The sequence below is a fragment of the Gymnoscopelus microlampas genome, assembly GCF_963454915.1.
Source record: "Gymnoscopelus microlampas genome assembly, chromosome: 3".
NCBI classification, from domain to species: Eukaryota; Metazoa; Chordata; class Actinopteri; order Myctophiformes; family Myctophidae; genus Gymnoscopelus; species Gymnoscopelus microlampas.
Genome location: NC_139940.1, coordinates 42,618,616 through 42,645,165, shown reverse-complemented (window position 1 = coordinate 42,645,165; position 26,550 = coordinate 42,618,616). Strand labels below are relative to the sequence as shown.

The 26,550-nt window shown below is 43.3% G+C and overlaps 1 protein-coding gene across 4 annotated transcripts in view; it reads right to left on the bottom strand.

Annotated features, from left to right (window-relative positions):
• Positions 1 to 26,550, bottom strand: part of oxr1a (oxidation resistance 1a) — a 188,095-nt gene that overhangs the window by 25,321 nt on the left and 136,224 nt on the right. For 3 of the 4 annotated variants that reach the window (XM_084051280.1, XM_084051277.1, XM_084051279.1), the window contains 4 exons: positions 25,380 to 25,493; positions 5,458 to 5,613; positions 3,309 to 3,493; positions 1,528 to 2,249 (listed from right to left, as the gene is read on the bottom strand). In XM_084051280.1, the coding sequence (XP_083907406.1) occupies positions 1,528 to 2,249; positions 3,309 to 3,493; positions 5,458 to 5,613; positions 25,380 to 25,493 (1,177 nt within the window). The remainder of the gene's footprint in view (positions 1 to 1,527; positions 2,250 to 3,308; positions 3,494 to 5,457; positions 5,614 to 25,379; positions 25,494 to 26,550) is intronic. The other variant, XM_084051278.1, reaches the window with a different exon arrangement.

Genomic DNA, 26,550 nt, shown 5'->3' with positions numbered 1-26,550 from the left:
CTTCCTCCTGTTTACTGGTAACTTCAACTGGCATTAGTGATTTTGTAGCAAAAACAGAGCAGATGACAGACTTAAGTGGAGTAACACACTCTAATTGTTAGTGGCACAGAGTCTTATGCTCCTGGTACATTATCAATGGAGCATTAGAGGGGAAAAGATCTCATTGTCAGTGACACAACACTGGGACACATCCTGAGCCCTTGGCTGGACTGCGCTGCATAAAACGCCACGATGATGGGCACAAATATATTAATCTAGTTAGACAACTCTGCTCAGTGGGACAAATTACATTTTCAAAGTGCAGTCATTGGGTATGTAGTGCAGCTTGTTTTTGAAGTTTCTCCCGTTGCCTGTGTGGGCTGAGCTAATGTGTCGAGAATAAAGGGCAGCCCTGCTGAGATGTTCGTGAATATGAACCACTGTTTCAGCGCAGCTCTCTGTGGGATAATGATGAAGAGGAAATAACAGATCCTGCTCTCTTTCTCATTGTGGGAAGAGGGGTATTTACGACATACAAACATTGACTTTTTCATCAGATAAGAAAGACGGATATCGCGGCAACCATACCGACAGACTTTTTCATCAGATAAGAAGACAGATACCGCAGCAACCACACAGCAGTTGAACTTAAACACAGGATGGCAACAAACAGTTGCAGGAATTCAGTATTTACTGAAATACACATGAAACAAAAAAAACATGGAGGGAAAGGCCATAAAATGTAAACAGTTAACAGGGCCTCATTGAATGCTCCCTCTGAAGGGGTTTTAATGTCGGCTCTAATCGCCACTATGCTTCCCCCTCAGGCGTTAGGTATGTATTTGTGTTGCTGTGTTTGATGGGCTTTAGCTTATCGCCTGGAGGAGAGCATGCGGCCCAGACCACAAGTGGCCAAGATCAAAGAGCCCTATAAGAGGCCCATAAAGCCCTGCTCGCACCGCTAAGGTGATAATAACAGTCAGAATGTGATTTCCTCCCCTTTTTTATTCCAATTACGCGGGCTGAGGTGCGTGGTTGCAACATAAAGGTTATCGGGACCTAACAGGAGACAGATGATTCAAGAAGCAGTCAGGGAGGCCAAACTTTGCTTTGAATACGTGGTTCGGAGTCGCAGAGTTTAACCAATTAAGACCTGAGGCCGTGGACCCCCCATCTCAAAATATTTTGTTCCAGGGACCCACCGAATCGAAGCAAAGATTTGAGTTACAAATGTTCTGGCTTTTTCAAAAATAGCAGATCTACAAGCTCGTAGCACGGCACCGAGTGCCGCGCTATATAGCCAAAGAAATCAAAAAATGACACAGACACGTTCCCGGTTTAGATGGGTTAAAGATGCTATTCCAGACAGGTCCTATGTTTTCCAGCCAAATAGTTTTGAAAGAGATGTCAAGTTTGCCTGAGTATTACTGCCAAAAAAATGGAGACCCTAATGACAAACAACATACAATCAACTTTTAATCACGCACACTGACTGTTCCTCTGAGTTGACGTAGAATGTACTGAGACAGGGTATGTGTCACTGTTTACCTTCTGCGGAGTTCTGCGTGCCCTCCTTCGGCACCTCCCCTACATTCTCCTTTTGCTCCTTGGCTTGTTGCATAGTGTCTGTTTTAGACTTTTCTGTCCCCTCCTTGGCGGAGGCGCCCCCTTCTGGGCTGGCTGAGACCGAGAGGTCTGTGCCGGCGCCAGGGGTGGCCGAGCTTTTGGACCCCGGGCAAGAAGAGGAGCTACTGCTGGGGCCCTGGGTGTGGCTAGTACTGCTGCTGCTGCTGCTGCTGGTGGGTGTGGGTGTGCTTGGTGGCTTCTCTACACTGTGCTGCTTAGACCCCATCATCGGGGACTGGCTCTGGTTATCACTGGCAGTGTTGGGTGGATTGTCCTCCGCTGTGGCTGAGGCGTTCGCCGTGTCAGGCTCCTCCGGCTGACTGACTGACCCACGCGCACTGCCCGGGGCACTCGACGGGGCCTGGGGGCGGTTGCCTGAGCCTTCGACCTGGGTGACTGTCTGTACGACGGACTCCGTGGAGGCGCCGGAGGACTTGTCCAGTCGGAGGTCCTCGGTGGACGCCTGCTCCTCTTCCCGGATGGGTGAGAGCTCTGACTCTGTGAACACGTCTTCGGAGATGGAGCCTTCGGTGCTGCGCGGCGCCGTGCTGCCACTGTCGTTGTTGGCCCCCGTGTCCCTCAGGCGCTGCTCCGCCTCCCTCTGCTGCGAGGGATGTCTCTCAGCCGGAAGAGGCTCCAGGTCCCTGTAAACAACAGCAGGAGAGAGAGAGAGGACACGTGCAATTTCTATGAATTATCGATGTGTTTTAAAGTTTGATTTCCAAATGCACAGTGGCAGATCCAGCACTCTAGTTGGAGGGGGAAAAAAGACGGGCAGATGTTTTGGTTTACTTTTGATTTGTCACGCCTGAACGTCGCAAATTAGGTGATGTGCAGACAGACGAGGCAAAATGCCTGTATAAAAAGCAGCAAACTATGGGTTCAAAGGATTCCCAGCCGTGCATGTGTCTGACGACACCCACTCACTGGTACACTGCTGTGAAACAGGCACTTGTTGTTCAGATGAGAGTGAGAAACAGAGGATAGGAGAGAGAGAGAGAGAGAGAGAGAGAGAGAGAGAGAGAGAGAGAGAGAGAGAGAGAGAGAGAGAGAGAGAGAGAGAGAAATAAAACAGCTGAACTGGGCAGGGCCAATAAACATTTGCCATCAAGATAATGGCTCCGTGGGCAACACTCAACCAGCTAAATTACCCCCCCCCCCTTCAGATGCAATGCCCAAGTGGATCTCTGGGAAGCAGCAGCGGAGGCTTTTAAGTGTACATCCTTTTTGCATAAAAGGACTGGGTGAGGGGCCAGAACACAGGAGGGTGAAAGCTTAATTCATTAACCTCAGCATAAATGCCACTTCATTTTCTTTTTTTGCATGTGGGTGGAAATAAGAATTAAAACTGTTGGGTTTGGCTGCATCTGATGGCATCTCAGTCAGGCTCGGTAACACAGGAGAGAACGGCTAGCGGTGCATTTCTGTCAGGGTGTGTGTGTGAGAGGGAGAGAGCAACAGAAAGAGGGGAACGCCGAGAATTTAATTGAGACATAATCTTTATGTACACAGTAACATTTACTGTTTATGTAAAAAAAAATGAAAAAGAGGCAGAGTTTGATGTCTTCTTAGTTCTATAAGTGCACAGTCATATATTCTGCATTCTTGCTGACTGCTGCTCCGCCCCCCGCCAAGAGGAACTGCCTCTGCTTTACACCTGGATGAATACTACTACTACGGTATTTGAGGCCATTCTTTCTTACGCGGGCAAGGTCTCTCTGATCTTGGAGTCGGTGATCTCCTTGCAGATGGCGGCGGACTGGACCTCCTCCAGAGGACACATGATGCCGTACTCCTCGCAGCCGTGGGCCTGCACCAGGGGGTCCATCCTGTGAGGGTCGAACATGATGTTGTTGGGCGTCACCAGCAGAACACCGCTCACCGCACCCTGAGATGGAAGGAAGGAAGGAAGGCGGGGAAAGTAGAGAGTGAGATATGGACCGCAAACAAGGATAGACAGCTGAGGAAGTGTAGACAAGGCAAGGGAACTGACACAGTCTACTGATGCTACGATGAGATGTTCTATTCAACCTAAAACATATTAACCTGTTAGGACCAGGAACGTATCTGTGTCACTTTATTTTTTTTTGTAATTAAAGTATTCATTCTTTTTTCCAACAAATAAACATGACAAAACATAACAGACAAAACCAACAACACAACAGTACAGACAATACAGATAATACAAAAAATAAAAATACAAAAAATAAAAATACAAAAAATAAAAAATAAATAAACATAAAAACAAACAACATAAATTAAATACAACAACTTCCTAACACAGGCAGTCATAACACAACTAGGCTAAGCGGACAACACCCCCTACCTCCCCTTTGTGATTTTTGATTACACATCAATTGCGATCTGTTTCAACATATGATCAATGCAGCAAACCTTTTATGTACAAAAAGAAGTAGTCCCACACTAGATGAAACTTCCCTTTAACATTATTTTTTCTGGCAATCAAGTATTCATAAGAAGCGGTCTCAGTCATAAGTTGGGTCCACTCTGCCAGCCCTGGTGTACATGAGCTCTTCCAATTTCTTAATATTAGCCTGGATGCAGTGATAAGTCCTGCAGTTATCAATGCATGTTGACCTTTACCGACACCTTGTGGCAAGAGTGTGCTGTCTCCAAGAAGACAGAACATTGGAGATTCGGGCAATGTCTGCCCCAGCCAATCCCCCATTTTCCTCAGAACCTCTTTCCAAAAAGGTACTACCACAGGGCATTCCCAGAAGGCATGTAAAAATGTTCCAACTTCCCCTTTACATTTCCAACACCTTTTGTCCTCGACCAGACCCATCCTAAAAAGCTTCACAGGAGTGTAGTAAAATCTATGTATGATCTTGTAGTGTGTAAATTGACTTCGAATATCTCTAGTGGCCCAACCTACCTTGGAGACTATATTCAACCATTTCTCTTTGCTTATTTCACATTCTAGATCTCTTTGCCATATTAACCTAAGACTCTCAGTCTTTGCACCTTGTAATTCCATTATATTTTGGTAAAACATTGAGGCACTATGCATTATTTTTGGCAAATTAAAAACATTTTGTATCATGTTAGATTCCCCTACAGTATCTGTGTCACTTTAGATTTCTTTGGCTATTCAAAAATAGCAGATATACAAGCTCATAGCGCGGCACATGAGCTTGTAGATCTGCGAACATCGTGAACATTTGTGCAAATCTATTTATTTTTAAAGCAAACATTTTAACTCAAATCTTTCTGGAACAAAATATTTTGAGATGGGGGTCGGCGGCCAACTACATATACTTTTGGGGGGTCGGCCTTGGCATGAAAATGTTTGAGAACCACTGATATAGAAACATACGTTTTTTTCAAAAAACTGTTTTGTTTAAACTGTCTGGTTAATAAAGGAACATTAGGACTTTAAAATAAAAAGCACTGCTGTCACGAACACAACTGGAGGCTACATTCAACATACATTTGATCCTGTCCTACATCAAGGAGAGGTTATTGACTAACGCAGCACTGACCACAACAACGTTTTCATTTGGAGCCAATGACTTTGGCTCAATACCATGGAGTTGTGCTGTCTAATGAGAGTCAGACAGCAGGCTACATGGACACATGTACTGTGCACGCACGCACGCACGCACGCACGCACGCACGCACGCACGCACGCACGCACACACACACACACACACACACACACACACACACACACACACACACACACACACACACACACACACACACACACACACACACACACACACACACACACACACACACACACACACACACACACACACACACACACACACACACACACACACACACACACACACACACACCCACCCACCCACAGTGAGTACTGCTCACCTTGCCGTCTGTGATGTACTTGCAGTTGATCTTGAGGAACTTCTCTGTAAGGGCCTCTTCCTCCTCGGAGGTGGATGAGACCACTCTGGACTGGCGCAGGGCCGAGAACACTGGAGGATGATGAGCAGCTTCTGGTCTGGACGGTCCATCTGAGTCCTGGAGAAGTCAGAAAAGAACAAAGCCACTGCATTAGTGTACCGCTAGAGTAATGTGTCCGTTCTGAAATGTCTTTTTCCCTGTGGGCCTGCCATGTAGATTTGTTTTTAACCTGTGAAGTTTCTGCCCTATGGGTATTTTTTTGTACCTTATGTCTGATCTCATGCACATACCTGCTGATATGTGGACCTACCGATGTGTTTCCACTTTCGCACCTTTTGTTTAACCTCATGTACATCTGTTGGTCTGCCTGTTTTAGTCCCACGTAAGTCCCATAAGGAACGGAGGGGGAGACAAAAATCGGGATATGCAAACTGCATAGTTATCTTGATTTATTTCTCTTTGACATGGTTCTTTAATGTTAGATTTTTCTCCCTGTCCTCCCTCTTCTGTCTCCCTTTCTGAAAAACAACAAAATGATGGAGCTTGCGCAAAAAATAATTTCGGCAACTTCTTTACACCTGTAAACCAGTGATGTGACAATAAAGTTGATTCTTGAATTCTTGTCTTGTTTCAGCATCAGCCAAAAAAAAGGGGAAACTACAGGTGTGCTGTATCACTGATAACTGTATCATACTCTACAGTTCAAACCCCTGGTTTCAAACATGGAAGAAATTAAGCACCAGTACAGTGAAACCTTAGTAGAGAATCCAAATCTTGGTTCAGTTGATAAAACACAGGCTCCCTTCATCAAACTAATGTGTATTTCTCTAATTATGGACTCTACAAACAAATATCTTCTGCACCGGGGGACAATCAGGTCAAAAGAGGCACGTGGGAAGAGAAATGGGTTGTCGAATTTCAAGCTTATATGAATGTGCATCCTCCGTTTAGATTAATCATGGTAATTAGGTGAAGAATATTCTTATGAAACTGAAGCATTAATCATTATGTTCTTTCACAACTTGATGCCCAGTTAGCGTTATTTAAATAGAGTCTGACATGCTCGAGAAAATGTTCAGAGAAAAGCCCTTATTCTTTTTCACTTCTCATATTTTAATAGAGGCTGTACTGTAAATGTATGTAAGTGTGTGTTTTTTGGCTGTCTTTATTCATAAAGAACCAAACAGGTGCTTTACATAATACTGAAGAAATAAAAACAATAAAAAACACAACAACATGTATAAAATATGATGTGTGCTATGTGAGAAAAAAAGAGAACCTAACATTTTTTTTTGAATTATGGACAGGCCTTTTGATAAAAGTACAATTTACGAAGTGATTTAAAAGAAGACACTGATTTAGCTGTCAGAGCCGAAGAGACCTGACAGCAAAGGCACCTATGTCTTCAGCCTCAACTTAGTAACAACCAGCAGGTTCCTGCCTGAGGATCTGCTCACAGGCTTGTAAGGGGTTAACAATTCAAAAATGTAATTAGGGGTCAGGCCATGAAGTGCCTTAAAAAGTAATCAGTAAAATCCTAGACGGGCAACCGGCTTAGGGATAAGTTCATCATGCTTCTTCATCTACAATCTGCCCTCATGATGTTGCAGTGCATCTCCACAGCACAACCAGCCTGGAACTAAACTACGTTATTGCCTGTGAATGTTGACAGATCCTGTATAAAGCCCTTATGTTGCCATGTCTTTGTCTACACAAATGTGAGTGTGCAATCTGGCCACAGATGGTATGCCTGCTTGGCTGCAAGCACACAAGGCGTGGTGGGCTGGGCGATGCTTCCACCAGCAGCCTGTTGCATGGAGAATGACTTCTCTCCGAGCAAACGTCTGCAGAGCTGATTCACTGTTTGACTGCATGATGTTCAAGGGACTGCCTTAGTGACTGACCAACTACAGTAACTGACTGACTGACTCTTATCTCATTCGCAGTGGGATGAATTGTCCATATGTGAGACTGTTAGAAGTTTGACAAAACCGGTACAGCTGGTACTAAAGCATTGGTTCTCAAAGTGGGGTCCGGGGACCCCCAGGGGTCCTTGAGGGAGTTCCAGGGGGTCCCCAGCTAAATGAAGGATAGTTAGGAACCAAATGGACCCTTATGGGTCTGTAACTCTGAGAGTGTACAAATGGAACCAAATGGACCCGTTAGGGTACATTTGGTTCCATTTGTACACTCTCAGAGTTAAATTAACATTGACATAAATTGGGGTCCCAGAGATAGAAATGCCATTAAATGGGGGTCCGTAGCCCTAATGCATGTCAAACTGGGGGTCCTTGAAATGAAAATGTTTGAGAATCACTGCTATAGAGCTTTAAAAACGTTCTCTTATGGGGGTCCCTGGCATATCTTTTCAAAATGGGGTCCGCAGGCTAATAAGTGTCAATTTGGGGGGTCCTTGACGTGAAAAAGTTTGAAAACCACTGTACTAAAGGACTAAAAACATGAGTCTAATGAAAAGGCACCAGCGCCCTGTCTACGTAGTTCTCCTCGTGAAGGGGAACAAGGTATGTAATGTCTTGTTAGATATGATTGTCACTAATAAATCCAGCACATTGTCAGAGGAAAATCACTGACACACCAACATCAGACATCTTACAATACTCGTTATCACTTGCACTTGGAAGAATCGGAGAAAGCACTTTGCTGGGGTAGCTTTCGGCAAAGGGAGCCGAAAGTTTCACTGCCCTCAAATTAGAGGCCATGGTGTGAAAGAAGCAGCGAGTGTAAAAAAAAAAAAGGACAAGGATGAAAAAGGAGGACAAAGCGAGAAAAGACGCAAGAGGAGTGAGAAGGAGTGGCAGGGTGTTAGACCGCCGAGAGCGATGCGGAGAACCAGTGAAGAGGCAGAAGAGAAGAGCCGGAACGCAGAACAACTGTCTGCTTGCGCCCCCACGCCCCCACAAACTCCCCGTGCAGTCAGCAAACAGCCTGCAGCTACTGTACTGACCCACACCAACACAATCAGCCCAGACACTGGGGGAGGGGGGGGGGGGGCAATCTGTTACAGCCAAAACAAGCCTCTCTGACGAGGAGAGAAATGTAGAGAAATGTCAAAAAAATGCTGAATGTAAAATCCACGCCACAAAGTTCCTCACTCAGCAGGGAGAGACTAAAAAAGGCAGACCGTGGATATAATCAGCAAAAAGAATAGTTTGAAGATCTGAGAGTTGTTCCAGATAAACACTGTCTGGTTTAAACCCATTAAGACCTAGAACGCATCAGTGTCACTTTAGATTTCTTTGGCTATTCAAAAATAGCAGATATACAAGCTCATAGCCCAAGTGCCGCGCTATGAGCTTGTAGATCTGCTATTTTTGAAAAGTCTTGATTTTTTGTTTTGTTTTTTTCAAACAACTGTTAGGATTTAGAAAACATTTTTAAGAATCGCCTCAGATCTTAATGGGTTAACCTGCAGCACTTCAGTTACCATCACACCCACTTCTGCTGGCTTCAACAGCTACTGTATCCAATTGTATACTGTATACAGGGGGCCCGGAACAAGGGAGGCCGATTTTACCCTGCTTCCACATTTTCTTTAAATGTTTCTAATTTCCGTATCCCCGCTAATGCCCCTATATTGTAACACTCACTTACAGGAATAAGATGTTTCAATTATTCCTGTCCACTCTAAGACATTAGATCAAATAAAGTATGCAACCGTAAAACAGCACGAATATTCTGCTGCTTCCATTTGTGAGGCAATCACTTGCGGAACCGAACTCGAATGTTGCGTGAACTAATCACACACTCTGTAGCCTACTGTCAATTTAGAAAATACCAGCAGGGTGATTTTTCTGTTGAGAAATTCCCCCCAAAAATACTGCTAGACCCCTTTATTGCAGAGACTAGACACAGACCAAGCAATGTAGAGAGGACTGTAGTGATACTAGGCTGCACTCAACCTATTGTCAATGTTTAGGTGAACGTAGGTTTTTTTACTTCTTTTTTTTCCCGGCAACATCTGAAATCAAAGCTTTGATCTTTCTGACACACATGCAAGAATTGCTTTGAGTAGTCAAAACTGAATACAAGTCAGATTTATGGAAGATAATTGAAGGCAAGGAATGACAAAAGTCAAGCTGAAGCAGCATCATGCCTTGTAAGATCAACTACTTTGTCACATGAAAACTGTCATTGCAAGGTAGAAAGCAAGCAGTGTGTGTGTGTGTGAGAGAGAGAGAGAGAGAGAGAGAGAGAGAGAGAGAGAGAGAGAGAGAGAGAGAGAGAGAGAGGCAGGCAGGCAGACCTGTTTATACATTCCACACCAAGGTTACAAAAAGACCCGCCCTTAGAAACATCCCACCTGCCTCTGATTGGCCAGAGCTTGTTGCTTTGTCAACAACTTGCAAAGTTAAGTATTAGACTTCCAATCCCAGCACCACAGAATCGAATCCCTCGCGTCGCAAATTATTTAATTAGGATCTAGGTTTAGGCATAGTTTGCCTAGTAGTAGTGCTATCCTCCTGGAATGTGACGCAGTGACTAGGGTCCCGCGTGTGTCACAGAAGGGGGTGTTCGGTAGGCCAATCAGAGGCAGGCGGGGCGTTGTCTTTTCGTAACCCTGGTGTGGAATGTACAGTATATACGCCAGACAGACAGACAGACAGACAGACAGACAGACAGACAGACAGACAGACAGACAGACAGACAGACAAACAGACAGACATAACGGGGGGAGCATATGTGTTCAATCTTTGAAGTATAAACAATTTTGATTCTCAGTCTCCTGATTGTACAGTATCTCCGCCAGCTGAATGACTTTGTGATATTATTGCTCAAAGATACAATGATAATGGCAAACCTTTCATGTACAACTTTATATCTGCATACGAACCATGATCTAATCTTTATTTATTTTCCCCCCTCTGCTGGTCCTCCAACTACAAAACTTGTTCCAGTGCCACTGAATCACACCACCATGTCTCACTTCTCAAGTGCTGGTCAGCCTCTAATCAAATGACTCATCTCAAGTACTGTAGTCCTTTCTGCAGTAAAGGTGCAAGATCACAGTGAGGTGTGATAGAGGATGACCAAAAAGCTCAAACAATGTAGAGCTGTGAAGAGAATACCCAATTGCCCCCACGCCACGCACACACAGGGGCTACCGTTACCGTTGGGCTAGGGTGGGCTGCAGCCCAGGGGCCCCCAACTGGGGGGGGGGGGGGCAAAAAAAAATATCATTTCTATGATCAAATTGTAAAGTAACCCTACCGAATTAACCGAATTAAAGTAACAAAAACCCGAAATAAAAGGAAAAAAGCCTGCAAAAAAAGGAACATTTTCGGGCCTAAAAAATTACTCTAGCCCAGGGGCCTCAACTCCTATAAATCCGGCCATGCGCACACACACACACACACACACACACTTAAACGGCATACATCATTAGGCTTGCCTTGCACGCATTAACGCACACCTGGGTCAAAATAAGCAGCTGGGAGTCAAAACATGTCTTCTCTCATAAACAAGCATTCCAAACATAGTCTTATCTTCCCTGTCATCAAATGTGGGACACCTGAGAAAGGGGCTTGTGTGGTAAACAAAATTACACCTGTCATATAGTGACCTACAATACTTTACAACTGTAAACATCCCTCTGGCACTGCCTTGCTGTCCATCAGGTTAGTGCTACTGTTCATTTGGTCATAATTTCTCAAAGTATATTGACGTTGACTAAGAGATGCAACAAAATCATTTAGGAATTCAAGTGGTTGATATTATAGGTAAGGATAATTGCTGGTTAATGTTAATGGCACTGTGAGTAAAAGTAGATAGTGGTAAGAATGAGGGATAGCAAGCCAAAATGTATTATAGTGGGCGTCATTGTTTAACATGATTAGACATGGGGGCCTAATTATTCATAACCTGACAGTCTGTTGTTTTCTATTAAAGCTTTTGTGCTTTTGTTTGGCTTGAAGCCTGGAAGGAGCCCACAGTTAGAGCATCCCAAATAAAATTCACTTCGACCAAATACTCAAGACTGAGCCTTAGAAAAACTGCACACATCCGCAGAAAGAAACAAATGCGAAAGCAGGGGGAGTCCGATAATTACAATGTTAATTAGCCTAGTTCCAGCCTCTGAATCGCTAGCCAGTGTAGCCACGAGCATTAAAGTTTTTTATTTGTGGTGATTCAAAGGTCTAGTAATGCTGTTGATATATTTAAAAACAACAATGGCGCTGCCATGGCAGTAAGTTGTGCGATCGTATCGATGTGGCTATTAAAACTACTGTGAATATAATCCCAGGAATGACGGTGTTAAAATTACTAAAGGTTTGTGCTTTGAAGACGACAGGTTGCAGAATAATCGACTGACATATTGTTACCGCGTCTGGTTAGATGGTTAGCAACATATCATAATAACAGGCAGAATTTAAAAAATGATGTACTAATGGAGATGGCCGTGGTTATTATGAAATAACCCAATGTAAGCATGATATTATCCCCCACAGTGGTGGAAGAAGTACTCCGGATTTTTTACTTCAGTAAATGTAGCAATATGACCATATAAAAATTGTCTGTTACAAGTCAAATTCAAAATGAGTTAAAGTACAAACTTTGTTTTCAACATTGTTTTCAAACTCACTTCGAACATACTTGGTTATTTATCCACCACTGTTCACCCATGCATTAACAGCGACTCCCCAGTCTCCTCTTTTTCTCATCCGTCAACTGGCTTACTGACACCTACTGTCTGGGATCATACCAGTATGGTTAAGACATGATCCACTCTCTCGCCTCTCAGTCCACTCCTTTGGCCTATGGCTGTCATCGTGTATTAACTCTGCCAGACCATCCTTCAAAACGGTCCCAGATTAATTCTTACAAATGACTAGAGTGGCAGCCTGAGCTTTCAGTCATGAGATGAGGGAATGTATTAGGACAGAGAGGGGTTTTGCCTTGGCAGGGCATACATTGTACAAATACTGTGCAGTGGACAGATCCCAAATGCCTTTCCTACAAATTACCTCTTAAAGGGAACAAGTCCCATTGTTCTGAATGTGATATAGTGTGGGGAATATAGTTTTGGGGAAAATACCCAACAAGAAACAATGTCAACAATTTGTGGAAAACTACACTGAAGGACTATACCGTTTATATTATCTCCTCACATCAGTCCAGTGGAATTTAGGTTCAAAATCAGCAAAGCTATTGAGGTTTACCCACCTACACTGATGATTTTGTAAATACTGCATCCTTGGGCTGCCTCTCTATTTTGCAGTGGCAAAACCCTGTATATCCAGTTTTCTGCACAAACCTCCAAGGCACAGAGCTATTGATTGAAGTGGTGTTGGGAGATTGGTACAGGATAACAACAGACCCGAGTAAACTCAGCTGACAAGGCCAGGAGTTTACTATGCCTCATACTGACCCCTGACATGACCTCCGCTTTTCAATTGCACAAAGCCGAAAGGAACTATAATAGCGGCGCTTCAAACACTGCTGTGCGATATGTTGGCACTACCGATAAACATGGGTAATTACATACAGTTGTCAGGGTGCTTGACCACCCCCCCCCCCCCTCCCCCCCAAAAAAAAGATACACACTTTTTCAAACCCTTTTCTTTTAAGACCTCTATTTTTTTGTTGTTTTCTAAGACAAATGTGTTCGGATTCGGACCTTTTGATCACCGCACTAATAATCTCAAAGCATTGGCAGCAATACTTGATTTTTTTTGCCCTGCAAATGGCTGACCAACGCCGTCTCTCTCATGTCAGGAGCGAAAAAGGAGCTAAAAAACAAACAACCCATTTTAACACTTTCTTCCAAGTCCACTAGGCTAATGTTAGTGCGGGTGCCGAGTCTGCTGACTCAGGAACATTTTAACCACTGTATAACGTCTCTAAATGCAATAATTATGCCATGCAGTCCTCTTATCACAACACTTGAATAAACACATGGACACTTTTCACACATTCTCATCCCAAGGCATCACCTTGACCATGTGCCATATTTGACGAGGTGGTAGGTACAATTTGACACCTTGGGGTGAGAATGTGATATCTCAGGCATAATGCGACTCAACATTGAAAATGGAATTAAAACCCTGAAAACAAGATAAAAAACATTGACAAGGCAGGCACGCAGTCAGAAGCAGGCTTGAGCCCCGTGAGGCCAACGAGTACCAATGGTACTTGTTGGCCTCACGGGGCTCAAGCGTGTGGTGCGACGCCTACAGTACATCTGCCCGACTTCTACTAATAGCATCAATCTACTCTGCATCAATATGGTACAAAAACGGGCATCCTCTGCATCAGCAACGGACGCCATAGGCACCTGACGCCATAGGCACCTGACCAAGTGACAAAATACAACGGATTTGCACACATTTTCACGATTTTTCAAAAATAGCAGATCTACAAGCTCTTAGCGCGGCACAGCTTGTAGATCTGCTATTTTTGAATAGCCAAAGTGTAAACGCCTTGGGGGGTGACAATGTGCTGGGAAAACAGTAATTCATAACTCCATAGATTTCTAGGCCTGCGCAAGCACCCTGCATTGTGTGACAAACAAGCCAGCTCTCTCCCACCCCTTCACACTTGCCCAACAGACCACGGCACCCAAAGCGAGAACTATTAATCAATTTGCGGTAGGTAATCCGCCACAGCAGCAAGGTGCCAAGGTTTGTCAGTGCATCTGCATGCATCTCAGGGAGGGTAGCCTGAAAAAAAGATCCCCCAAAACAACAACAACGGATGTACAGTATTGGTAATGTTACATCTCAATGAAACGTTACAAACACGAAACATACAGGTTATTTTTAGGCCGTAAGTTGAGACTATAAAAAATATTGCACAATGCAACTTTAAGGTTGTTATATTTCTTTTTACATTTGCCACACACAAACACACAAACACGTTTCATTCTAACAAAACAAAAAAAAACAACAAGCAGACAAAAGTGGAACACTATAAAATTGAAGCTGATGAATGAAGTTCTCTCTCCTGACTGGATAAAATAGGTGACCCATCTGAAAATGTATTTTCTGTTTATTAAAGAGCTGGGAGAGACTGGGAGACCCCTGTTACTGAACAAACAATTTAAGGTAATGATTACTATCAGAATATAGAGCTTTAACTTTTTTAAGTTAAAGCAAAGGATTAACATGCAGAATGATTACATTGATAGAATAATCCCAGTATGAAATTGACCACAGCTGACTTGAAGCGAAGCCAGTGTCCTCAGATGACCAGGCCCCAGAGACAGGAAGCTCACATGACATCAAAGGAAGAGAGAGAGAGAGAGCGAGAGAGAGAGAGAGAGAGAGAGAGAGAGCGCGAGTCAGAGAACACAGTGTGGCATATTGGGCCTGCACTGAAATACCGGCGCTGTCGGGTGGCAACCTTATATCTCCAAATTCCAACTTTTTAATGTTGTTTTTAAATAGATTAATGCCCTACTGGTCTTATAAGAGTGTCGCACAGGTTTTGGACATACTAGGTTACAAGTACAGAAGGTTTCCCGTCGACAGTGACGATATGAAGTTTAAAGGGATACCGCGGTGCCTTGGATCTGTTGGGTGATGGTGGTGGACAGACTGACCACAGTGGGAGGAGAACGGGGAGAGAGTAAGAAAGTAAGTGGAAGAAGAAGTGCCCAAAGGCGGATGGGAGAAGATGAGAGGAACGGGCCGCAGAGAGGCAAGGCGAGGTGGAGAGGGCAAGCGAGAGGAAAACGTAGAGATGAAGAGAGAGGAGACGGCGGGGAGGTGCCAGGAGAAGGCTTAGAAGAAGTGTATTGGAGAAAAGAGGACAGAGCAAGAGAGAGGACAGCTTGTGGCAAGGAAAGGAGAGGAACTTATAGGAAGAAGTGAACTGATCACCTAAAAAGCTGATCTCCGTGCTTAACCACTATACTGTAAGCCCTGCACTTCGTTGGCACGACAAATAACGGAAATGGCCGATCTACAAGCTCACAATGCATCGCATCACGATGCGTTGTGGGCTTGTAGATCTGCTATCTACTATCTGCGATAGACATTTTTCTTTTTTTATAGAAACAAATGACAAACAGAATCGTTTACCCCCCCCCCCCCCCCTCCCCCCCAAAAAGTGAAAACACATTTTTTTTTCCCAATAAGAAATTTGTAGGATTGATTTCCATTTGAATTATCCCTTTCTTTTAAATTTCTTTGGTCCTCAAGGCCAAAATAAGGACACCATCATCTCTTTTTTGTATTTATTTATTTTTTACAACACCCAAAGTCAAAGAAAACTAATGCCAGACCTTGGCACTGAAAAGAGCTATTCTCCACACCATTTTGGCTGATAAAGGGGCCGAAGACAGCACCCAGGAACTGAAAAAAACACAACCTACTCCAGTGAGATCCATATATCAGTTAATTTTGAATAGATGAACAAACATTCATTTGAATCGGGATGCATACCACCGGCATTTCTCAGTACATGATGATAAAGACTTCAGGAAGGTATATGTGCCACCCTGCCTTGACCTTGACAGTGACAGAGTGTGCAATCAAATATCAATCCACAGCTCCACCTTGTGGGCATGGTCGTGTTCTGCAAGAGTGAGCAGACAATGGCTGGTATTTGTTAAGCGTCTGAAGCTAGTGGTGAATTTAGGAAGAGCTGAGTGCTGGGCAATACAGTATATACTGTAGACATATTCACACACACAAACACAAAAAAAATAATTAAAATAAATTATATATATATCGTTGCTGTCGGGCAGAAACCTCATATCTCCATATTTTTACTTTTTGTTTTATTTTCGTAAATGATTGCCCTACTTGATCCTACTACAGTGTTACACAAAAGCTTGTAGATCTGCTACTTTTGCAATTTTTTTAATTGAATCCTGAAAAGTCACAATGTTGGACATATGAGGTTTCCACCCGACAGAGACGGTACAGTATATATATATATATATATATAAATACAATCATCTGCTAAATATTTCAACAAAACCATCCTCTATCTCCTGCCTGCTTTCCCCTTAACCTTGAGCCCACTAGTGCTAGAACATACCTCGATGCTGGCAGCACAGAAGAAAAATGGAGCGATAACAAAGCATCACATTGTGATTTTAGTTCATAAAGGTGTACACAACCGTGGGCGTATAGTATAGGCTACTCTGCTGAACTGTGTTGCATGTAATTACGGAATTTGAAAGAACAAGAATCGACATTACATACCACATTAACACCTATAAATATTGTGATAGCACGCCCGTGCCTATAAATGTTGTGACAGGGCGTTTAAGTCATATCGCCCAGCAGCACTATACAGTATGTATTGGAATCCCTTTTTATATCACAATAATGAAATAGCTAACATAAAAAAAAAACATTATAAAATGTGTCCGTCGTATTCACAACACCGCAAGGTAATAAAAAAGAAAAGAGAGAGAATTGACCTGAACAAAAATAGAATCTATGCTCTTCCCAAAAATACCGCATTCCTCCTCTCTGAAAGCACAGGAAGTGAAGTGCCAAATCCTCGTAGGCGAAACACACTGCACTTAAAGGGCAACTTCGCAGATATCTAGCATGATTCCGATCTCGTTAGAAGAATGAGTTAAATCTCATTTCCTCACATGTCCTCCTCGCGACGGAACGACCAGATTCATCCTAAAACATTATTTTACACTTTGGCTATTCATAAATAGCAGATCTACAAGCTCATAGCGCGGCACCAAGTGCCGCGCTACAAGCTTGTAGATCTGCTATTTTTGAAAAATCGAGAAAATGTGTGCAAATTAATATATTTATATTTTTTTAAAGCAAACATTTTTAACTCAAATCTTTGCTTCTGGGGGTCCCATGAACAACATATTTTGAGATGGGGGTCCGTGGCCAAATACATATCATTTTGGGGCTCCTTGACATGAAACAGTTTGAGCACCACTGATATAGAAACATCGGCGAAGTCGCCCCTTTAACTGTGTGACCTCGTCAAAAAGTGCCCCCGTAGTACCGGGCGGGCATGCAGGTATACTCGACACTGGTCCTACTTTCTGCGGCGCTAATTTTAGATCGTATGCCCCGCTGGAGGGAGAGGAAGAGGGAGGGAGAGGAGGATGGAGAGAGGAAGGAAACGTGGGTGCCAAAAGAGGCAGAGGTAGAGAAGGTCAGAGCAGTGGGCAGCGGAACGTGACCGCTCCACACATACCGTCTCTGTTGCATGTGTGTGCGTGTGCGTGTGCGCGTGTGCGTGTGCGTGTGCGTGCGTGTGTGCATGGGGGGTCTAGGGCACTGAGGACAAAGAGGACATGTCTACCGACAGAGATGACCAGGGAACAAGAATGCCAATGAGCTGGTGGCTGCCAGATATCCTAATAACAGCCAGCCAGTAAGTCAGCTAACCATCTGCACACACACACACGCGTGCGCACATGCGTGTGCACGCATACACGCAGATACCCAGACAAGCAAGCCAACCATTCATGCCTGCAAGATGTGTTACTTTCCGTTGCCAACACCAGCAAGCCAGCAGGCAAAGCATGAAGACACTTCATGGCTGCCTTATCTCGTCTTCAGTATAAACAGTCTCCTCTCCCCCCAAAAAATAAAATCCTAGCTTAGAGGGATACATGATGGACACACTATGCACACATTGTACTGTAGAAATCGCTTGTGCGTTAAGGCAAAAAAAGGAACGATTGTTTATAAATTAGATCAGTCAGTTATCAAAGCAGAATTTCTCGTGCAGACCAGCATTTTTCCCAGACTTTATTTTTTTAGATTGCTAAATTGATTTTTTACAGCCAGTGTGCTGTATAGGTACGCAGAATATACTGCATTTATATATCACTTTCCTAATGATTTTTTGTAATTTCACAGTGCTAATATAACCCATTAAAGGAGACATCCGGTCATTTTAAGTGTTATGTTTGATGTGTGTCAAATCACTTACCAACGTAGGAATGAAAATCGCGTGACTCCACAGATCCCCCTATCGACCCCCACCGTTGGCATTATAGGAGTATATAGGATAGCAGCAATTCGCCTATTTTAACAAATGTAAAGTCTGTTTTTTTCTCCTAGTACTCATTGTGGAGTCCCATGATAACGTAACAGGCGCTAAAACTCCGAGAAGCTAACGGCTAATAACAGAACGAGCTAATGCTGGGGCTGCTTATCTCTCTGCATGGCAGCCCCAGGTTGCCAGGTCGGGAGAGAAACCAGCAACCAGCATTAGCTCGTTCTGTTATTAGCCGTTAGCTTGTCGGGAGTTTTAGCGCCTGTTACGTTATCATGGGACTCCACAATGAGTACTAGGAGAAAAAAACAGACTTTACATTTGTTAAAATAGGCGAATTGCTGCTATCCTATATACTCCTAAAATGCCAACGGTGGGGGTCGATAGGGGGATCTGTGGAGTCACGCGATTTTCATTTCTACGTTGGTAAGTGATTTGACACACATCAAACATAACACTTAAAATGACCGGATGTCTCCTTTAAGGCTGGGGCCAACTCAAAAAATGCTTTCTAAATCCTACAAATAAATTTAAAAAATCTCTTTTTCACGATTTTTCAAAAATAGTAGATCTACAAGCTCATAGCGCGGCACCGAGTGCCGCGCTATGAGCTTGTATATCTGCTATTTTTGAATAGCCAAAGAAATATAAAATGACACAGATGCGTTCCAGGTCTTAATGGGATAAAGAATATGGTTACTTTTCAAGGTATTTGAGCACCTAATAGACTATTTAAACGTGTGCTTTTAGATCTGACTCTTTCTATATGCAGACATAAATGTGAAAACCGTTGAAAGCAGCTTCCGTTCAGGGCACTCATCTCTATCAGTGCTATTAGCCAATGGCTGCTACGGTGCTATTACTTCCCCACCTCCCAGAGCCATTTGTTTCAGTAATATCCTCATTGAGATGGGAGTGCGCGCGGCAACCCAAACAGGCTCGTAATTAAACGATGTCAGAGATTCAGAACAAATAAAGCCGAGCTGGGTTATTAAGGTCCTTCCTGTGGTGTTAAATCAGACGGCACCTGGATGCCGCTTGCTTTTTTTTAAACACCACCCACAAATAACATAGCCCACAGTAACGTATGCAGTGCTACACACACATTACGCAACCACACACACACACACACACACACACACACACACACACAACGACACAAACAAACACACATGAACACACCGACACCACCGACAAACAAGCAGAGTTCACACCATTCAGAGAGGTAATCCTCCCCCCCCCCCGCCTCTTGTCTTTGGAAGCGCACTTCCTCTGCCTGAAATAATTACTGGCTGGCTTCTTGTCTGGGGTGAGCGAGCTGCTACGTTCATTAGTTGCTCTAAACATCAGACATGGCATCACTTTTAATAGCTTAATTTCTCCGCAGTCACAGCCTCCTCTTTCCTGATCCGCCTTCCGTCGAGAGCCACAGAATATGCTCCTTGCCTCCTCTTCTCGCGGGCATGACCCAAATAGATAAGTAGTAAAAGGACGGGGGCCTTTCTCTTGGCAGGCTGAAACCAAATTAACGGAGGGAAGCGGAAGAATTTAAGCTCGCCACTGCTGCTGTACCGCAAGATGAGCGTCATTGTCACTGTCGTCATCGTCAGTACCAGCAGCACACCATTTTCTGATAACGCAACAAAAACAGACGTCCGTTGCCAAGGAGACCATCACAGGGGGACAAACAAGTAATATTTCTTAAGGGGGCCACCGGGGTTCCTGTGGTGTGTGTGCTTTTAGGGATCGGCTCGTTCGAAAACTGCTGATACAAGTAGCTAAGGGAAACAGGCTAAGGCTTGCATATGATACAGAATTCCATACGGCAGGCATGCCTGAGCTGCAATACTGTATGTAGTACAGCGGTTCCCAAGCCTTTGTGGATCAGGGCTCACTTGAAAATCTTGAAAGTGTTCGGCCCCGACCCATCTGACCACTTAACACTGCAGCCGAATTTTCTGTTTTTTTTATTTTATTGTTTATTTACACTATGCACACATTGTACTGTAGAAATCGCTTGTGCGTTAAGGCAAAAAAAGGAACGATTGTTTATAAATTAGATCAGTCAGTTATCAAAGCAGAATTTCTCGTGCAGACCAGCATTTTTCCCAGACTTTATTTTTTTAGATTGCTAAATTGATTTTTTACAGCCAGTGTGCTGTATAGGTACGCAGAATATACTGCATTTATATATCACTTTCCTAATGATTTTTTGTAATTTCACAGTGCTAATATAACCCATTAAAGGAGACATCCGGTCATTTTAAGTGTTATGTTTGATGTGTGTCAAATCACTTACCAACGTAGGAATGAAAATCGCGTGACTCCACAGATCCCCCTATCGACCCCCACCGTTGGCATTATAGGAGTATATAGGATAGCAGCAATTCGCCTATTTTAACAAATGTAAAGTCTGTTTTTTTCTCCTAGTACTCATTGTGGAGTCCCATGATAACGTAACAGGCGCTAAAACTCCGAGAAGCTAACGGCTAATAACAGAACGAGCTAATGCTGGGGCTGCTTATCTCTCTGCATGGCAGCCCCAGGTTGCCAGGTCGGGAGAGAAACCAGCAACCAGCATTAGCTCGTTCTGTTATTAGCCGTTAGCTTGTCGGGAGTTTTAGCGCCTGTTACGTTATCATGGGACTCCACAATGAGTACTAGGAGAAAAAAACAGACTTTACATTTGTTAAAATAGGCGAATTGCTGCTATCCTATATACTCCTAAAATGCCAACGGTGGGGGTCGATAGGGGGATCTGTGGAGTCACGCGATTTTCATTTCTACGTTGGTAAGTGATTTGACACACATCAAACATAACACTTAAAATGACCGGATGTCTCCTTTAAGGCTGGGGCCAACTCAAAAAATGCTTTCTAAATCCTACAAATAAATTTAAAAAATCTCTTTTTCACGATTTTTCAAAAATAGTAGATCTACAAGCTCATAGCGCGGCACCGAGTGCCGCGCTATGAGCTTGTATATCTGCTATTTTTGAATAGCCAAAGAAATATAAAATGACACAGATGCGTTCCAGGTCTTAATGGGATAAAGAATATGGTTACTTTTCAAGGTATTTGAGCACCTAATAGACTATTTAAACGTGTGCTTTTAGATCTGACTCTTTCTATATGCAGACATAAATGTGAAAACCGTTGAAAGCAGCTTCCGTTCAGGGCACTCATCTCTATCAGTGCTATTAGCCAATGGCTGCTACGGTGCTATTACTTCCCCACCTCCCAGAGCCATTTGTTTCAGTAATATCCTCATTGAGATGGGAGTGCGTGCGGCAACCCAAACAGGCTCGTAATTAAACGATGTCAGAGATTCAGAACAAATAAAGCCGAGCTGGGTTATTAAGGTCCTTCCTGTGGTGTTAAATCAGACGGCACCTGGATGCCGCTTGCTTTTTTTTAAACACCACCCACAAATAACATAGCCCACAGTAACGTATGCAGTGCTACACACACATTACGCAACCACACACACACACACACACACACACACACACACACACAACGACACAAACAAACACACATGAACACACCGACACCACCGACAAACAAGCAGAGTTCACACCATTCAGAGAGGTAATCCTCCCCCCCCCCCGCCTCTTGTCTTTGGAAGCGCACTTCCTCTGCCTGAAATAATTACTGGCTGGCTTCTTGTCTGGGGTGAGCGAGCTGCTACGTTCATTAGTTGCTCTAAACATCAGACATGGCATCACTTTTAATAGCTTAATTTCTCCGCAGTCACAGCCTCCTCTTTCCTGATCCGCCTTCCGTCGAGAGCCACAGAATATGCTCCTTGCCTCCTCTTCTCGCGGGCATGACCCAAATAGATAAGTAGTAAAAGGACGGGGGCCTTTCTCTTGGCAGGCTGAAACCAAATTAACGGAGGGAAGCGGAAGAATTTAAGCTCGCCACTGCTGCTGTACCGCAAGATGAGCGTCATTGTCACTGTCGTCATCGTCAGTACCAGCAGCACACCATTTTCTGATAACGCAACAAAAACAGACGTCCGTTGCCAAGGAGACCATCACAGGGGGACAAACAAGTAATATTTCTTAAGGGGGCCACCGGGGTTCCTGTGGTGTGTGTGCTTTTAGGGATCGGCTCGTTCGAAAACTGCTGATACAAGTAGCTAAGGGAAACAGGCTAAGGCTTGCATATGATACAGAATTCCATACGGCAGGCATGCCTGAGCTGCAATACTGTATGTAGTACAGCGGTTCCCAAGCCTTTGTGGATCAGGGCTCACTTGAAAATCTTGAAAGTGTTCGGCCCCGACCCATCTGACCACTTAACACTGCAGCCGAATTTTCTGTTTTTTTTATTTTATTGTTTATTTTAATGATCAATCAATCGATTGTGTTTCGGCTTGGATCAATGGATCTTACGTAGTACACTTTAAATTCATCTTGATCGGTATCACAATGACAACTTTGAAAGGTTTTAAAGAAAAAATACGAAGCCTTTTTTTCCCACGTTTTTTATATTAATGTAATCATTAAAATATTTCCAATTATTTGAAGGCCCACTTCACCGGTTGGGAATCGCTGCTGAAGTGCTGCAGGATTTGCAGAACAAATTCTTTTAAGCAGCAAACAGGGGAAAGGGAGATTATGGCTACATTCAAATAAAATTGCCTTGCCTTACATTGAAGACATTACAGTAGGCCCTGAAATCTGAATGACTCCTGTAGTTCCTATTCTCCACTTGTAACAAATTGACTCTGATAGACCCTAATCACACCCAGGTGGCCCACACTTACACATCAACATCCTGTTAAATACATCGTATTTAAGATTAGGACCGTTTCAAGGAGCTTATTTATTATTGTTGTCGTTGTTGTTGTTGTTGTTGTTGTTGTTTTTTGTCAGTCTGCACAGTCTACAGTATCGTTGCTGTCGGATGGAAACCTTGTATGTCCAAAACCTTGGTTAAATAACTATAAAGACAGACAAACTTAACCCATTTAGACCTGAGGCCGATTCTAAAAACGCCTTCTAAATCCTGACCTAAGTTAGTAATATTTATTCAAAAATGTCCAAAAATGTATGTTGCTATATACTGTAGATAGCAACAAGAACCCCAAAAGGGGTTCCACTCTTGAAAGGTATAGTTACAAATAAGGGTTCCCGCCCAAAATGTGTTTCACTTAAAAAAACAAAACAACAATAGCGAAAATAGCAGATCCACAAGCTCAGAGCATGTCGCAATGTGACGCGTTGTAAGCTTGTAGATCGGCTATTTTTCGCGACCTTTGTGAGACGATGTTGTATAACAAAGTAGGGCATTAATTTACAAAAATAGATAAAGTTGAAGGATGGAGATACAAGGTTCCTGCCCGACAGCAACGACATACAGTATACAGTAACAGCCATGCTCTTCTAAGACCTACTATTGTCACTGCCCATAAAAGCCCATACATCAGCTGCCTTACCTGTGACGCCCTTTGCTGGCTGGCCACATTCTTACATTAACGCGCACTCATGAAATAACAATAGCTTGAGCATCGCCGGAGCATCGCCTAATAGCCTGGACGAGAGACTAATTCCATTGACAAGGAGTGTCATCCATCACAGGGGCCAGCTACAATGGCCGATGAAACCCAATGGGGAGTTGCATACGTGTCCTCATTTGCGTTCCCGTATTCCTTATTATGTGTAACACAATACGCGTATACACATAACTGCCTGCGCTGTCCTTGGAATATACTGTCTGTTTATCCTTGGATAAAATTGTCTCCTATCCTTGGACAGTGTTAGGCTCCGTGTTATTTCCTGTTTTGTCCTTGGAAATAATGTGCCCGCTTTCTCGTCTGTTTATGTCCTGAGGTAGCGTAAGACATCTCTCTGGATGTACGCCATTAGACTGATGATGAAGATGATACAGGGGCCTTGGCATAAGTCAGTATATACGTGTGTGTGTGTGTGTGTGTGTGCATTAGAGCCCGGGTGATAAAACGATCTTGATAACGGATCACGATAATAAAACGATGGGGAAGGTCGGACATTAATACTCAATATGAATAGATCTAAAAGCCTATCGAGCAGGAGAACAAACAGTCAGACTGCCGTGTTTTTTGCTTGAACGTCAAAGTACACACCCATTTCCTACTGAATTTCATTGTGAACTGTATTGTTTTTATGCATTGTTGAGCTACCAGTGGAGAGGGGAAAAAAGATGGACATTTAACAAGTGTGAAAGTGAGCTTGTATTATCCTCTAAAGGAGAGGAAATTGTTGACAAAAGGTAAGACAACCTCCATTATATGCATGTGGTTTGGATATCTCAAAAGTGACGCAGCACAGTAAACAGTCCGCCCAAAATATGCCGTTGTTTGGTGTGAACCAAGACAAGAAACACAAATCATTTTCCATCACCTGAAAAATCTATCGTCCTAGCAACCGGACTTAAGAGTATGAACATGTTAGGCTGGCAACAAGTTTCGTCCAACGTGTACCAGAGAAGCTGGTACCCAAAAAAACAATCGTATTGTATTTTGCGTCTATAGACCATATTCACACGGCGGCCATTTTGGAATTTAACATTGAAAATGCCACCCCGCCGCCGTGGAAACCGGGGTGGCATTTCATTAACTTAAAAGCAATATGGCCGCCGTGTGAATATGGTCTATTGCTCCATATGGAAGGCATGAAAGAGCATGGTTATAACATCCATATCACCCAGCCCAGACTAGAGTGCATGCGTTTTTTGTGTGTGCTTGTAATTATAGGCCAACAATTCTTTCAAAATAACAGATCTACAAGCTCACAACGCTCCGCGATGCGACACGTTGTGAGCTTATAGCTTAGCGGATATTTTAGAATTATTTGATTAAAAACATTTTTAATAATAATTGGGAGTAAGTGTTTAAGAGGGGGAGCGAGCGAGAGATGTGGGTGAGGAGGGTCAACGTACCGTCACCTTCTCTAGGTCTGCTTCTGAGGAGCTGGGAGACAGCGGGCTGATGGGACTGAGAGAGGGAGAGCTCCCCACGCTGGACACGTACTCAGGATCAGGAACGTACAGAACCTGCAAACACACACGATCCATGTCTGTATTTACACAGGCCTGGCCTTTGTGCAAACACACATGTAACACAGTACATACAGCACACATGCAGGGGGAGACATACTGTATATATACGTTGCTGTAGGGCAGAAACCTTGTTGAATGTCCAAAAATGTTACTTTTCAGGACATGGAAAACATCGATTCAATGTAGCTGTTATAGTCACATGACTTGTTAATACTTATTGGATATTTATAAAACTCAAAGACAGACTTAACCACTTTCAACTTGGCGTCCCTATACTCTGGGCATGTCGTTGCTAGGCGGAAAAAAAAGCACATGTCACGATGTGATGTTGTGTCTATTTCCGTTACTTTTGTGTGACACTGTCATACCATAAGGTCTAAAATAGGGCATTCAATTATGAAGAAAACAAAACCATAAAAAGTTGGAGATACAAGGATTCTGCCCGATAGTGATATATATATTATATATACAGTATTATGTATACACACACACGCATATAAATTGTGTTTAGCATACATATATATATATATATATATGGTATATATACTGTACATACATTATGTACACACACAGTACATAAAGGCATGCACATACACGCACAGAGCATACTTGAGCTACTAAATATGCTAATATATCCACTCGCCCTTAGCTCTCTCTCTCTCTCTCTCTCTCTGACTCACAGGGAAATAAAACAGATCAACAATGGAAATACTGTACTGTAGTAATGTTTTATACTGTACTGTAGTAATGTTTACAGCTGCAGTTGTATCTGCTTTATTTGACCATAGTAATGTGTCATTTATTTTCTGTAGAGGTGTCTAAAGTTACTGATGCTGGTCACTTGTCCAGGATAATAGTGGCAGGTTAGTTTTCCATCTGATTTGTATAACAGAATGACTAAACAGAGGGTTGGCTGGTAGCAGTGGTGCAAAGTAACTGAGTACATTTACTTAAGTACTGTACTTAAGTAAAACGTTGAGGTGCTTTTTACTTTACTTAAGTACTTACAAAGTTTAATACTTTTACTTCTACTCCACTACACCTCAGAGGC